This window comes from Camelina sativa, chromosome 20, assembly GCF_000633955.1.
Source record: "Camelina sativa cultivar DH55 chromosome 20, Cs, whole genome shotgun sequence".
Classification (NCBI taxonomy): domain Eukaryota; kingdom Viridiplantae; phylum Streptophyta; class Magnoliopsida; order Brassicales; family Brassicaceae; genus Camelina; species Camelina sativa.
The window spans coordinates 26,139,601-26,154,991 of NC_025704.1; the positions used below are offsets into that span (position 1 = coordinate 26,139,601).

The 15,391-nt window shown below is 38.7% G+C and overlaps 3 protein-coding genes and 1 pseudogene across 3 annotated transcripts in view; 2 read left to right on the forward strand and 2 right to left on the reverse strand.

The window, feature by feature from the left end:
• Positions 1,509-3,356, forward strand: LOC109131253. Its single transcript, XM_019241956.1, has 4 exons — positions 1,509-2,551; positions 2,636-2,707; positions 2,795-2,863; positions 3,281-3,356. The coding sequence occupies exons 1-4, from the start codon at positions 1,509-1,511 to the stop codon at positions 3,354-3,356; spliced, it is 1,260 nt and encodes a 419-aa protein (XP_019097501.1).
• Positions 5,705-8,099, forward strand: LOC104772832 (annotated as a pseudogene).
• Positions 9,321-11,330, reverse strand: LOC104771718 (putative flavin-containing monooxygenase 2). The gene is made up of 5 exons (XM_010496294.1): positions 10,881-11,330; positions 10,384-10,624; positions 10,241-10,305; positions 9,681-10,030; positions 9,321-9,594 (listed from the first exon to the last, which is right to left on the reverse strand). The coding sequence occupies exons 1-5, from the start codon at positions 11,328-11,330 to the stop codon at positions 9,321-9,323; spliced, it is 1,380 nt and encodes a 459-aa protein (XP_010494596.1).
• LOC104771719 (haloacid dehalogenase-like hydrolase domain-containing protein At3g48420) overlaps positions 13,117-15,391 on the reverse strand; it is a 3,315-nt gene continuing 1,040 nt past the window's right edge. Inside the window, exons 3-11 of the mRNA XM_010496295.2 lie at positions 15,307-15,370; positions 15,024-15,072; positions 14,848-14,916; positions 14,703-14,764; positions 14,506-14,586; positions 13,980-14,134; positions 13,794-13,878; positions 13,558-13,701; positions 13,117-13,426 (exon numbers count right to left, since the gene is read on the reverse strand). Coding sequence (XP_010494597.1) covers positions 13,324-13,426; positions 13,558-13,701; positions 13,794-13,878; positions 13,980-14,134; positions 14,506-14,586; positions 14,703-14,764; positions 14,848-14,916; positions 15,024-15,072; positions 15,307-15,370 — 812 coding nt within the window. The 3' untranslated portion in view covers positions 13,117-13,323. The remainder of the gene's footprint in view (positions 13,427-13,557; positions 13,702-13,793; positions 13,879-13,979; positions 14,135-14,505; positions 14,587-14,702; positions 14,765-14,847; positions 14,917-15,023; positions 15,073-15,306; positions 15,371-15,391) is intronic.

The following is a 15,391-nucleotide window of genomic DNA, read 5'->3' on the forward strand; positions in this document are numbered from 1 at the left end:
AGACTTTGCATTGATTACCGGGGATTGAATAAGGTTACCATCAAAAATAAGTACCCGTTGCCTCGAATTGATGAGTTGTTGGATCAGCTACAGGGAGCTTCATGGTTCTCAAAGATTGATTTGGCATCCGGGTACCATCAGATTTCAATAGCAGAGGAAGACATAAGGAAAACGGCCTTTTGGACGAGATATGGACACTACGAATTTGTAGTAATGCCGTTTGGGTTGACTAATGCACCAGCCGCGTTCATGAAGATGATGAATAATGTTTTTCGGGAGTACTTGGATAAGTGTGTGATAGTATTCATCGATGACATTTTAATCTATTCTAAAAGCCGTAAGGAACACGAGAAACACCTACGGATAGTGTTGGACAAACTGCGGGAACAACAACTATATGGGAAGTTGAGTAAGTGCAGCTTTTGGCAAAGGAAGATTGGGTTTTTGGGGCATGTTGTTTCAGAAGCTGGAGTGTCTGTGGATCCAGAAAAGATAGCCTCGATAAGTGGTTGGCCAACGCCTAAGAGCGCTACTGAAGTCCGTAGTTTCCTGGGCTTGGCAGGGTACTACCGAAAATTCGTGGAAGGATTTGCTAGCATAGCTAAGCCTATGACTCGACTCACAGGAAAGGATGTGAAATTTGAGTGGACCGAGGAGTGTGAAAGCAGCTTTCAGAAATTGAAGAGGCATTTGACGGAAACACCTATACTAGTACTACCAAAACCAGGGGTACCATATGTGGTGTATACAGACGCGTCAGGAACAGGATTGGGCTGCGTGTTGATGCAAGACGAAAAGGTCATCGCTTATGCATCTAGACAGCTTAGACCACATGAGATTAATTACCCTACCCATGATTTGGAGTTGGCAGGAGTTGTATTCGCTCTAAAGATCTGGCGATCATACTTGTATGGGGAAAAAGTTCAAGTGTTTACAGACCACAAAAGTTTGAAACATATATTCACTCAATCAGACCTCAACCTTAGGCAAAGGAGATGGGTAGAGTTGTTCGCAGATTACGACTTGGACATTGCCTATCATCCGGGAAAGGCCAATTTGGTAGCTGACGCATTGAGCAGGCGGAGAACTGATGTCTCAAGAGAAAAAGAGATAAAGGAGCTGGAAGACACTTTGTGTGCACTGAGTATTTGTGCAACATCGGTTGGGGAAAACGTTGTTGGTTTAGAAGTGGTGAATCAAGCTGACCTACTGTGGAGAATCCGGGAAGCACAAAAACTTGACGCGGATTTGAAAAAGGCAGTGGAAAACAATGTGGAGGGGTTCCACACGGCAGAGAATGGTATGTGTNGCGGAAAGTTGTTAGAGAACCAGAATTAGTATTACCGAATCCGCCGGCAGATTTAAACCGGAATTTAACTGCATTGAGTAAACCTGTGGAAATTTTGGACCGTCAGGAAACGGAAAGTCAAGGGAAAGTAATCAAGTCTGTCAAGGTATGTTGGGAAAGAGATGGGATCCGAGAGGATACTTGGGAATCAGAAACGCAAATGCGGTTGGATTATCCAGAACTTTTTATGGACAAAAGTGATGACGGGTCGAATTTGGGGACGAATTCCTTTGTAGTAGGGGAGAATTGTAACGACCCGGTTCNACTTGAGGATATGTTGAGGGCGTGCGTACTTGACTGGGAGGGAAACTGGCTTAAGTATATACCGTTGATGGAATTTGCATATAACAATAGTTATCACTCCAGCATAGGGATGCCACCGTACGAGGCTTTATACGGTCGACCATGCCGCACACCACTTTGTTGGACAGAAGTCGGGGAACGTAAGGACCTAGAGCCCGAGATGGTCACAGAGACTATAGAGCAAGTGGAACTGCTCCGGGACAGGCTTAAAGAAGCCCATGACAGGCAAAAAAGTTATGCAGACAAACGTCGGAAGGATTTAGAATTTTCGGTTGGTGATGCAGTGCATTTAAAAATGAGAATATTCAGAGGAGCGCATAAAAACCGGAAGTTAAAGAAGCTTAAACCAAGATATATGGGACCATATGTGATTACAGAAAAGATTGGGGCTGTAGCTTACCGTTTAGCACTACCTCAGGAGTTATCTAATTTCCATGATGTTTTCCACGTGTCAGTTTTGCGGAAAGTTGTTAGAGAACCAGAATTAGTATTACCGAATCCGCCGGCAGATTTAAACCGGAATTTAACTGCATTGAGTAAACCTGTGGAAATTTTGGACCGTCAGGAAACGGAAAGTCAAGGGAAAGTAATCAAGTCTGTCAAGGTATGTTGGGAAAGAGATGGGATCCGAGAGGATACTTGGGAATCAGAAACGCAAATGCGGTTGGATTATCCAGAACTTTTTATGGACAAAAGTGATGACGGGTCGAATTCGGGGACGAATTCCTTTGTAGTAGGGGAGAATTGTAACGACCCGGTTCCAGAATTAAACCGTGAGGCCCAAACCGAGCCCATTAGTGAGCCAAGCCCAAACCAAACCCTAATCTCCCCGCGTGTGTATATAAAAAAGGGACAAACTTCGAGACAAGCCTCACAAACCCTTGGCCGTCACGTTCCACGGTAAGCCTCCGTATAACTCGAGTCTTTAGTTTTGTATAGTTTTGGGAACAGCCCTAACTCGAACCTTGTTGCGAACCCTTGTAGCACCACTAGAGACACCGGAGATTGTCACCGCGCTCAGCCTGTGCCGCCGTGTGAAACGTCTTCACCGGAGAGGTAAGATCCGTGAACCAAACCGAGAACTATGTTGTGTTTTCATAGATTGTTGGAACCAATCTAATCACCAAGCCTGAACCACCGCAGATCTGTGTTGCCGAGTCTTCCACTTCGCCGTTCAGTTCGTCAAGTCGTCGCGGAAAGTTGCAGAACGAGGTAACGACCAAGCTCTATGTCTCGTGTTGTTGTTGTTGCGATGTGTTGCTCGTTCATAGCTAAACTATTACGTAACCAACTAAACCAGGAAGTTATGGAACGTACGTGCATGAGTTGTTGTGGTGTCATGCATGGTTATTTACGTATGTTGTCAATGACGTTCGTTAAATTAATATTGTTGAACCGTGTGTTGTGGCTGGTTTAGGAAGTGGTATTAAACGGGGAGCATGTGGTCGTACGTGAATTAAATTGTGGGATATAAATTATTAGATCGTTAGTTTGATTTAATTATTAAACTACATCTAACTAATTTATTTGTGAAGTACCAGCACAATTAAGTCAGTTTCGGTTATTAGATTAAATCAGTGATTAATATTGGAATATAATCATTGATCGGGTAATCTGATAATATTGCAGATTGAGATCATTGTCGTTGTTGGATTGGATTTCTGTTGTTGCTGGTCTTTACTCGAGAACCAACCCAATTTGCTAAGGTGAGGACTAGTTAGTGTCTTTTTCATATACCGATATGTTTAGATAGTTACTTAGTTTAAAGTTAAGCCAAGTATACCTATGGATTATATTATATATAATCTTAGTTGATTGTTGAGTGTATAATAATAATATATATATTATATATCTACTAAATAAAAGATAAGGAAAAAGAACTAGTAATAGGATTTGAAAATTAAAAGAACTAGATATTTAAAACGGATTGCGTGGTGTGTGATATGCATGTTAGTATGATAAAGTAAATTGTTTGAGTGTGGGGAGAAAATGTGCCAAGAGGCACGAAGAAGCGGGTGGGCCGCAGAGAGTCCTACAAGGAATTTTCCTTGTAGTTGTGTGGTGGTCTACGGGCGCGGAATGCGGGTAGATCAGGATTGGCTGACGAGCCAACGTGTTGTGCGTGGAAGAAGTGCGAGAAGCATGAGGAATCCGGATACGCAAGTGAAAAAGTGCAGGAAGAAGTGCGAAAGCATGAGGAATCCCGTAATGCACGGTAATGAAAATGTGCAGGAAGAAGTGCGAAAGCATGAGGAATCCCGTAATGCACGGCGACGGAAATGTGCAGGAAGAAGTGCGAAAGCATGAGGAATCCCGTAATGCACAGCGTTGTTTATGGGACGTAGTCTCATATGTTTGATGTTTGTGTGTCGTTGACACGTGATTGATTGCTTGTTTTAGGTTTAGACTTTGTGATGGTCTGAGCATGTTTGTGTATGAAGACTTCGTGAGCCCTAAGGCTTGCCCTCGCTGAGTAATCTTAGATTGCTCATCCCTCTCTTTCTCTTGCAGGTAACATTGAGGAGTAGATGATAGAGTTGGTGTTGGTGTTAGGAGCTGGAGATTATTCTTTTATTTTTCCGTTGTTGGATTTATCGAACTGGTTGTTAGTTTCGGTTTAACGTTTAAATGGTGGTTTGAAAGACGTTTAAATTGAATTAATGGATTTTTCTTGGTTATTTTCGGTTAAGTATGGTTTACTTGTGATATAAGTTAACCTTTGACATGCCATAGAAATTGGGTGTTACAAGGACTCACTAGGTTTGTCACGAGCCTTAACTCCTTGTTTAGAGGTGGTTTGGATCCGTGCAGATTCATCCCCCAGGGGAGGAGTAACTTCCCCCATGGCACCAACCTTACTGGTTTCCCCACTCTTCTCTGTTTTTTCCAACTCCTCTGTTTCCTCGAGGTTCTCTGTTTCCTCTTCTTCCTCTAAGACCGCAAAAGTATTAGAAGAGGAAGTGATCGGAATAGAAGGCAGTCCTACCTGCTTCTTCCCTGGACTAAGACTAGTCCTTGGTATAATCCACTCATCCTTCTCCTCCATAGCAGGGTCCTTAACCGATGCTCCCGCTGTGTCAGAGACCACAACCTCTTTTGAAATACCAACTGATTCAGTCAATGTTTCTGTCCGAGGTACAGTCGCAGGTACCGTGTTTTCAATCTCGATTGCATTCTCCACTTCTACCGACGGAGAGGACCTTTGGACAGCAGTTGGTTCGGTGACAAGACAACTGGAGCTCAAATGTCCCCATTTACTGCAGACAGTACATCGTGGAGGCAACCAAGGGTAGGAATATTTAACAGTTGATTCTAATTCTCCATCCTCCTCACCCATAATAACATGCTTTCGTGGCAACTCTTTAGTTAAATCCGCTTCAACCAACATTTTTGCTTCATCAAACTTAGTACAGGATTCTGTCGTAGGATGCAGACGAATCGGCTTACCAACCGCACTAAACAAAAACTCTAACCCTTTCTCCGTGAACATAGTTGGTGGCACATTCTTCAGCGTCACCCAAAGTGGCAGTTTAATCTCAAATACTTCTTGGAGCATATATGCTGATGACATTTCTGATGACATTCATATACTAGTAAGAGATTCTAATCTTATTATGAAGTAAGCGAAAGTATAAATTAAACAGTTCTACAGAGATTTTATTGGTCTCGTATTCAAATCCTAGATTTAACCTTAATCTAATTTAGTATATATTTTGTGAATGTGCATTGCAATTGCATAGCGTGGAAACAGGTCTTGAGAATATATTGATAATATATAAGTAAACGACGACTATAGTATGAAAGCGTATGTTATGGTCATGCTTAATAATATAAAAAACAATTTCGTCACTGTTATTAGAAAACATGGGGATGGGGATGGGGTTGCTTGTTTATTAATATGAACACTCCCATTTACGAGAAGTGGGAGTGAAAAACAGAAACATGCATCGATCATAAACAAAGCAGCAAAAAGAATGCGCAAAGAAAATTAAAGTACCTCCAACTCCGCCACCTTTTGGATTTGGACCATATCAAAACGGAAACGGCAAAAATATGGTCCAAGAAGAAATACCTCCTCCACCTCCTCCGCCCCCTCCACCCCCTTCACCTTTTGGGTATGAACTTTATCGTACACCAAATGGCACAAAGATGGACAACGAAGAAGCAGCTCCACCTCGACAAGCTCATAACCAAAATGTCAAAAATATGGTCAAAGAAGAAGTAGCTCCACCCCCTCCACCCCCTCCACCTCCTCCACCTTTTGGGTATGGACGATATCATAACCGAAACAGCAAAAACATGGACAAGGAAGAAGTAACTCCACCTCGACGAGCTCGAAATGACAAAAAGATGGACAACGAAGAAGTAGCTACACCTAGACGAGCTCGAAATGGGAAAAAGATAGACAACAAAGAAGTAGCTCCACCTCGACGACCTCATAACGGAAACAACAAAAAGATGGAGAAAGAAGAAGTATCTTCATCTCCTCCACCTCTTGGTATTGGACGATATCATAACCAAAACGGCAAAAAGATGAACAACAAAAAAGTATCTCTACCTTCTCGGCATCTTCAACTCAAAAAGAAAAACCACAAAAAGATGGAGAAAGAAGAAGTATCTTCACCTCTATTAATGAGAAAAAACTCAAACCCTCCCACTCTTCCTAAAAAAAATCCAAGATGTCCGGCGTCTCATCCAGCTCACCCTCACACCCTCTGCCCTAGATTCGGTGGAAACACCAACTCTGGTTGTTTTTCATGTGGTGGTTATACATCTCCCTTGACCGAAGACCAGAACTACCATTTCTTCTGCCAAACCTGCGATGTGGAGTTCCACAGAGTTTGTCATATGTTTCCAAGAAAGTTAACACATCCTTATCACCTCCAACACCCTCTTACTTTCACTTTCCGGAACTATGAAACCGGGTTCATATCAGACGGCAGTATTGATGAATCTTTTTGCACAACATTTTTGTGTGGCTCCAACATGTATGATCCTACCAAGTTCGGATCTATCGAATCTGATAAATGCACATGGTGTGGAAAAAATATCCAAGGCAATTGGTTCTATCGTTGCTCTATATGCAACTTTTGTTTAGATCTCCATTGCTCTCAAACTATTCCACTTCTCCATGTCACAACCCCAAAGAATCATCACCATCCACTTGTCCTCTACAAGCGACCTCTCTTGACTCCATGTGATGCTTGCGGTTTGGTCAATGTGTTGGATCCAAGCTATGCTTGTTTTGAATGTAATTACATGGTCCATCAAAGTTGCATCAACTTACCACGAGTCATAAAGATCACGCGTCACCAGCATCGTATTTTTCACACTCCTTGCCTCCAAACGAAGATTTCACCATGTGGGGTATGCTACCAGACAGTTGACACCAAGGACGGCCAATACTCTTGCAACAACGAGGACTGCTCTTATGTAGTTCATTCAAAATGTGCAACAAACGAGAATGTATGGGACGGGAAAGAACTCGAAAAGGAACCTGAAGAATCAGACGAGATTGAAGATATCCTCCCATTTAAGATGTTTGGTGATGACCTAATAAAACATTTCTCTCATGAACATCTTCTAAAGCTCGAGAAGTATGATGGTGTTAGAGATGCAGAAAAGCAGTGTCAAGCATGCATCCTTCCTATGGACTCTCGTGATTTCTACAATTACACGCACTGTGATTTCTTCCTCCACAAGGTATGTGCTGGACTTCTACGAAAACTAAGTCATGCGTTACACAAACACCCTCTTATCCTAGAGACATCTCCTCGAACACACTATGATTTCATAGACTGCAAAGCTTGTTCCAGAAAGTCAACTGGTTTCAGGTACATATGTCCCAAAAGTATTTGTGTGTGCGAGCAAGTTCAGATAGATGTTCGATGTATTTCATCAGTTCCTGATTATTTCACCCATGAAAGTCATGAACATCCTCTATTTATCTCCACATCCTCAAAAGGTCAAAACAAAACTTGTTGTGTGGGTTGCAAGAAGATAGGTATGCGGTCATCTTACCTACAGTGTACTATATGCAAATTTGCTATGTGTTATCAATGCGCGCGCTACGATTCCAACTGAAGTAAGCTACAAATACGACAAGCATCCTCTTTTTATTTGCTATGGAGAACAAGAATGTGATACGCACTGGTGCGAAGTATGTGAGAAAGAGTTTAATCCAAGGGATAGGTTTTACACATGCAACGTATGTTGTATCACTATCCACCTTCATTGCATTTTTGGATCTTCTGCTTATATGAAGCCTGGTTACAGATTCAAGTATTACTCGTCCAAAGTGGAAGTTCGGCGCAACAGTAACATCACTCGTCCGTATTGTGTTGAATGTGGTCATCGTTGTCCAGGCTACATCTACTTCAAAAATGATAACTCAGTAACAGTTACCTGTTCTTTGAGTTGTTTAGAGAAAAAGCTGATACCGCTGTAGACATGAATTGAATGTGGAGAGCACATAGAGTAGACTAAACAGGAATAATGAAATATGTTTTCAAGGCAACGGTCCATGCGATATGGCGTGAGCGAAACAAGAGAATACATGGTGTAATCGCAAGCTCTCGAGTCTCGTCAACCCTCATCAAAGCTATTGATCAGAAACCGATTATACTCACTCCATAAACAAGGATTGAAGAGGAACCACTTGCCCTGTTTTTCAAATGCTCTGTTTTATTTTGTTCTTTAGTTTCTATTTTAAAGCAAATTCAATAAAAAGTAGCATATCATGTAAACAAAGATTTACGATTGAATAAATTTTATATATAACAAAAAAAAAGAAAAAAAAAAAAAATTGGACAGCCTAAAACACATGAATTTGTAGTAAAAGTTAATGAGCATTTACATTTTTACATAAATTTTAAAACTCTGTTCTTTCAAATTATAGAGATAATCGGGTTCAAAGCAAACGCGAAATCTAAAGTGTGAGATGTTATCACGTAGCTTCGTGAATCAGTGGTCTTTAGGTTCAACATTGTAGATTATGTTCAATGGTTGGTTTGGGAGAACTATGGATAATAACATGGCCGGCCGTGTCTAGAATTTCCAGATATGCATGCAGATTTTTCGTGATTTTTGCCTTGACAGTTTATCTAAAATTTAGACTGTGGATATTTCGTTTTGATTACCGGAATTTTAGTGAAGTTAGGGTCGTTTAGGACTGCATATTTCTAGGCTCTTTGTATTTCTTTCTTATAGTATTTTTTTGTGTGTTAGAGATTGCTCTTTGGACTTTTAGTCTTTGGATCGGTTTTGTGCATGGGAACAAAGAAGATGTGGTTATAACTCAATTTACATTGCTGATAGTGGATTTTTGAGTAGATTATGGTTTTATTTATCAGAGAACTGAGGAGATTTTTCATGTATAATTAATTTGGTGTCTCATTTACTTTTTTGCATTAAGCTTTTGCTGCCGCTATGCATTGCTTCCCCAAACATCCTTATTGGAAAGTTTATTATATTTATCTCAACCATCATATAGAGAAGGGAAGGGGAGAAAACATGATTTCACTTATTTTAAAGCAGACGATACAATAAACTAAAACATATAAAAGCAAATTAGGATGCATGACAGGGTCTTGTGTAAATTGAGGATGAAAGACAATCCCAGATGTAACACTTATTTCAGTGAAGTCGATTATTTTTTTGAATAACGACGCTAAGGCTTCAGATTCATGTCTCTACACAAATCATCCGCATGTTGAATGCTGAAAGTGGAGAAGCAATGATTTTTATAGAATCTGCTTGATCTTCTCATTACGTCCATTTCTTTAAGGAATTGGTCCAACATCTTCTCTTTGCTCGGTAACGTGAATTTACCGTCCAAAAGCTGATTGAGCCACCTTGAATGTATTTCTGATGACTTCAGGTTAGAGCTGCTTTGAACAAATCCGATGAAACCCATGTTGGGTATCAATGGATGGATTGTTCCCCTGAACATTTAGTAAATTAGCATCGTTATTAATATATAAGCAATGGTCCTATTTCATTTGACTATAAGTGTACGTACGTTACGTACCTGTATAAAGGCATGACACCCCAAGGAAACTCAAGCCATGTTCGAAAAGGTTCAGGGACAATGGGTTTGAGCTTCTTCATGCAATCATATCCTGTCGCAAGTATAACAACATCGGCTTCTAGGGTAGTTCCATCCTCAAACTCAATCCCTTCATTATAGAACCACCAATTTTTCGTCCTTTTGAAACGGATCGTTCCCTTGTCCGCTTCATCAAAGAAATTCTCTGGCATGATCGCCATTTGACAAGAAGCATAGTCCTCTTCGAATGCATGGCCCGGTTTAAGACCATATTTCTCTAACGGAAGCTTCCACAAGACATATGATTCGATGAATCTGGAAACTACGGCACGCTGTTTGACAATTATATATGGTTTGAAAACATTAGAAAGTTTGCATGACTGCGCAATACTTAGGAGACGAAATTAAATGTTTTGAAGATGACGAACCAGAAGAGAGAAGATTAGACTAAAGAGAGTTCTAAAGAAGCTTTGGTTAGGCCTCTCATGAATGAATTGAGAAGCTCTAGTTGAGTAGAACAAGAAGAATGGTAAGCCCCACACCGAATAATGTGGGATCACCCAATGTGGTGTTCTCACCACCATAGTGCATGTTTTCCCTTCTTCTCCTGCAAAATTTTAAATACATTATTTAGTTTAAAATATTTATGAAATTCAAATCATGTATACTTTATGATTTATTATACCTTGATTAGCTAAAGCAGACTCTAACGCCAAATCAATGGCTGATTTCTTGAAACCAATCACGGCCACATTCTTGCCACGGAGGAGAAGAGACGCTTTTTCTTTATGCAACTTGGAGTAATCCATGGAGTGCAACACTTTCCCTTTGAATATCTCCGGTCCTTTCTTCATCGGAAATGCCGGGATTCTTGGTACATCGCCATATTTTCCTGTGCATACTACCACGAACTCAAATGCATGCCACTGCACACACAAATGAATATTACTATAAAAGGAAACGTTATATATATATATATATATATATATATATATATATATTTCACAAATATATAAGTAAACTTAGATCCCTTATGCATGCAATTTTTTCAAAAGTTTAAATAAAAATATGAACGTCAGAATTACTAATTAAAAACTAAATCAATGAATCATATGCTTTGATGTAAATTCGTTGTAATATGCATTTGTGTGTGAACATATGATGATATTAAATGTAATAAACCTGAATCTCTCCATCCCCGGTCTTAACGGCAACTTCCCACACAGGTTTCCCTGGCAGCAAGTTGTCGTACGCACCGAGGTCTCCCATCTGCGAAACTTGACCATCACCGATGAACCTAACTTCAAGGACTTTGTGGTTAAATTTTATAAATTTTAGAAGGTCAAAATGCTTTGCATAAGCGTCCAAATAATCCAAAACATCGACATAAGTTGGAAAGCTACTTTCGCCTCTGTTCGGCCAAGGGAAATCGGAGAATTCGTAGCTTACTCGAACTGACTGTAGCTTAGTCGTTTCATACGTACATTTTCTCCAAACACCTCCAGTCGAATCTGAGACTTCAAAGACTTGTGGACGGTTATGTGCTAAGTGCTTAGCGGCTGCTAAACCGCTAACACCCGCTCCAATGATAGCTACTCTTGAGGAAGTATGCATACTGTAGTTGGAAGCCATGATAAAAGGTTATGAAATAGTGAGAAATTATAAAACTGTTTAGATGGAAACTATTGTGAGGAAGTTGTTGATTTGCATATACCATATTTATAAGGTGTTATCGGGTCGGATATTGTGTAGTCGGATCGGATATAGCTAATTCGCGAGCATGTACGTTGAAATATTTTGGTTCGTTTCGAGAAGGTGTGAAAAATCAGAAATGTTATACTGCATGCATTAATTGAGAAATTTTATGGTCATTCTGTGGAAATTTTTGCAAGCTACGTTTGTGAGATTAATAATTCGTTTTTTTTCCTTTTTGTTTGTGAGAAATTTTATGGTCAGCCTAGTGGTAATTTTTAGTTTTATATAATTAATATATTAATTTAATTTATTACCTTACATTTGACTTTTTGGACAAGGAACAATATTTAAAACCCTCATTTTTCTATTTTAGGACATTTAATATTCGATTGGGAAAATCATACACATACTAATAGAAATAAGAAAGTCAATACATACAAAGTTAACTTTTGTTATTTACATGTCCGCGAACTCATAAAAAAATTTTCTAATATTTACCGTACTTATCAACATTAATATTAATATTTATATAAGGATAAAATTGAAATTTTATTTGTAATGAGATAACGGATGTGTAAATAACGATATTTGTTTGAGAAAAATTGAATTGCATGTTTTTATTAGTGTGTGTATTATTTTTTCAACCGGAAAAATGTTCTTTTTTTTTTTGTTTTTTTTTTGTCATCAATATTGGAAAAAATTGTTTTGATCCACATTTTGTTCTAAAACTTCAGTCATGTAAACGTCCATTTGGAAATATCTCTATACTGATTTGGAAATATTATAGGAAACGAAAAATGTTCTTTTACATAAAAAAATAAACGAAAATTTTTTAATATATTATAAACTAAAAAAAATGTTTGTTATTGTTGGATACTCTAATTAAAAATAGTGTTATGAATATTCTATTAATCAAACTGAGGAAAATAATTTTTTTACATAGGTGCAGCTTTTTTTGCCAACCCCTAGGTTGGTGGTGGTGGAAGTTGTTTTTTTTTTTCTTGTCTATGAACAAAATGTTCTACTCTATATGTCTCTTTATTTCTTCTTTATCTACTCTAAAGAATAGATAACAGAGGAGTTATATAATTTTTTCTTCTTTCTGCATTCTTCCACATGTATTTTACTTCAAAGTTCCGGGGTGGCCCTTATTATCCGTGAACCAGGACTAAAACCGGAGTCCGGGTGGTACAGCATTGGTGACTTTTTTTACTAATTTTAAATGTGACAATCATTAAGACATCACACTAAATGGAATACCAAATTGGTCCACTTTACCATAAATTCTTTATTCGTTCTGCCAAAATTAGGACATATTTGGCATTGTGGCTCATGGGATCCCACTTCCAGTTGTAGTCAAATGAATTAACAATGGTTATTATGGTTATGTGTGTGCAGGTTCCCCCAAAAAATATACTAGTGACGCCAATACAGTGTGAGTCACTATGGAGACAATTTAAATCTGAGACTGTACTCAAATGTAAACCAACTAAAAGTGCACGATTTACCCTAGAACAAGCCATGTCAATTCTGACAATGTTCTTCATAAATATCGTACTATAGTTATATAAACCGGTAGTGTCTTGACTTGAATACGGGTAGTGTCTTGACTCGTACCAAATAATGTTTGTTTTCTAGAAACTCATGTTTCTGAATATTCTGATGCAGAAGTTCTGCTTGAGGCTAGACTTAAAAATCTATATGAAAATTAAAGGGGTGGGACTTTAGTTTTGAGTAGAGGTTTGTTGATGATGTCTGACAATTAATCGCACCAGTAGTCCAGTACATTACAAAGAATCAAGTCGTACAAACATGTAGCTATAGATATATATATCAAGTCGAAAACTTCACAAAATCTTCGAGAAGTGAGCATAAACACGACAGTATTTTCCAGATTCTGAACTTTAGACAACTTTCTTGAATGGTTTCTTCAAGTCTTAAATTTGTTCCTAAGTTTAGGGATTGTTAGGTCTGCACCTCCAAACCCATCCATTACGCCTTTTGCTGACGGAAACTCACCTCTTGCAGTTAAACTACAAGCAAAAAGAATGGTAAAGAAAATGAACAAACGAACAATGCTCAACAGAAGCACCTTTCAGGCTTTTAACTGAGTAGAATAAGCAACAACAATCCAGAAAGAGACATCAGAAATCGAACATCATACCTGCTTCGCATGACTACACACGGCATGCCTATCATCTTTGCAGCAGAAACTCCAGGTTGGCTACCAGCAACAAGTATACAGTTTTTTACAGGTAATCCTATGTGTTCCGCAGCAGCACGCAATGCAACAACAATCTTTTCCAATCTGGAGAAAGTAGAAAAGAAAATGAGAAGACAACACTTATCTTGTCAAGGTATAAAATTGGAATTTTTGGAGAGAAGAACAAAAAGTCCCACCTCTCAGATGAGGTTGTGTCAATATCAACACTTAGCTTTAGCATCGATGCAACTTCTTCTGCTATTCTCTGTTTCTCAGCAGACGCTAGTCAGACAAAACTTAAGAGGATGAGATATCTACTACAGTTACAAGGGGAGATATTAGATTTAAAATAAGAATTTGCAAATTGCCTCTGAGATCTATACCTGCTTTTTTTACTTCCTTCACTAGTTGCTCCTCTAGACTTGAAGAAACTCCTTTGCCAAGAACAAGTTGTCCATACATACTCTGTTCGACCTCATTGTCTCCAATAACCTTCACATTTGGAAGTCTTTCTTGGCCAAGCATCTCGACAATGGATCTGTTATATAATCGCATCATAAAGATAAGAAACGATCAAACTTGTTTAGAAATAACAGAAAAAAATATCTACGTAGGATTTTACTTATGTTAATGGATTGCTTTGTAGAGTCTCCTCACAAGTACTACTTTTCACCTTGCATTATCTGGTCTTTCTAATATGTGAGATAATACAATCACAAGAAGGAAACAACATGAAACCTCAAGATTCTGAAGCAATTTCCTAGGGATATTGTTGTTTCCAACACATTAAACATTTGAGAATATCACGGATTGTACTAAAATCATATGCATATGAACCCTAGCGATCTAGAAGAACTGAAATTTGTGCATTTTGAGCAGCCAGAACTAAAGACTAGTTTAACTACTTACAGGGCTACTTTGTCACCACTCTTGCAGTAGGCTGTCACGATAGCAACAGGAACTCTCTCCGTGGATGCATTATCGATAAACCTACATCTCAAAAAAGTAAGACTATGAATTTACAAGTACAAGAAAAAAAACTCTAGTTCTTTGTTGTAGTCTACAAGAGATATCATCAAGCATAAGCATATATCTAAGAGACTCACTCTTGGACTCCAGATTTCAGAGGTAAACTTTTCGATATTAGAAACTCATCCATTGCATTTTTCTGCCAACAAACAATTTTGGAGTTATCAAACCTTAACTTCAAAGAGAAGAGCATTGTGTTTAAATATGCATAAAACATGCAACCTTTTCTCGCAATACACTTTTTACAAAACTTGCTTTCTCACTGGTTGGCAACGACGAAGGCCAACCAATCTGAAAAGAGGTAGATAAACAAGTGAGAAGAAAGAAGCTGCCAGATTTTTGAAAACTGTGTGGGAACAATTCGGAAATGATGTTTAAGCAAAAAGTTGACAACATACCTGGTTGAAATACAAAAGCAACATTTTCTCTTCATCAGCAGCACCCTTTCTGGTAATAAACAACTCAACACTTTAAGACAACGAAATGCAATTGTAAAATGAACTCAAACTAAATGTATACTCATATCAAGGGTAAGAACAAACAGTTTGATTATCAACTTATAAACAGAATCTACGAAAGGGAAAGTGAGATGAATGAAAACAAAGAGATTCTTTTTCGAAGCAAACTTCAATGAACCAAAAGCCAAGCGGAAAACACAAGTCACAAACTTAGATAGCATACCTTAAGAGGTCTGAATAAACTGGTTCAGGCCAATTTGCACAATCAAGCCCAAGCTTTTGAAAAGCTAGTATTCACAATAAGAAGC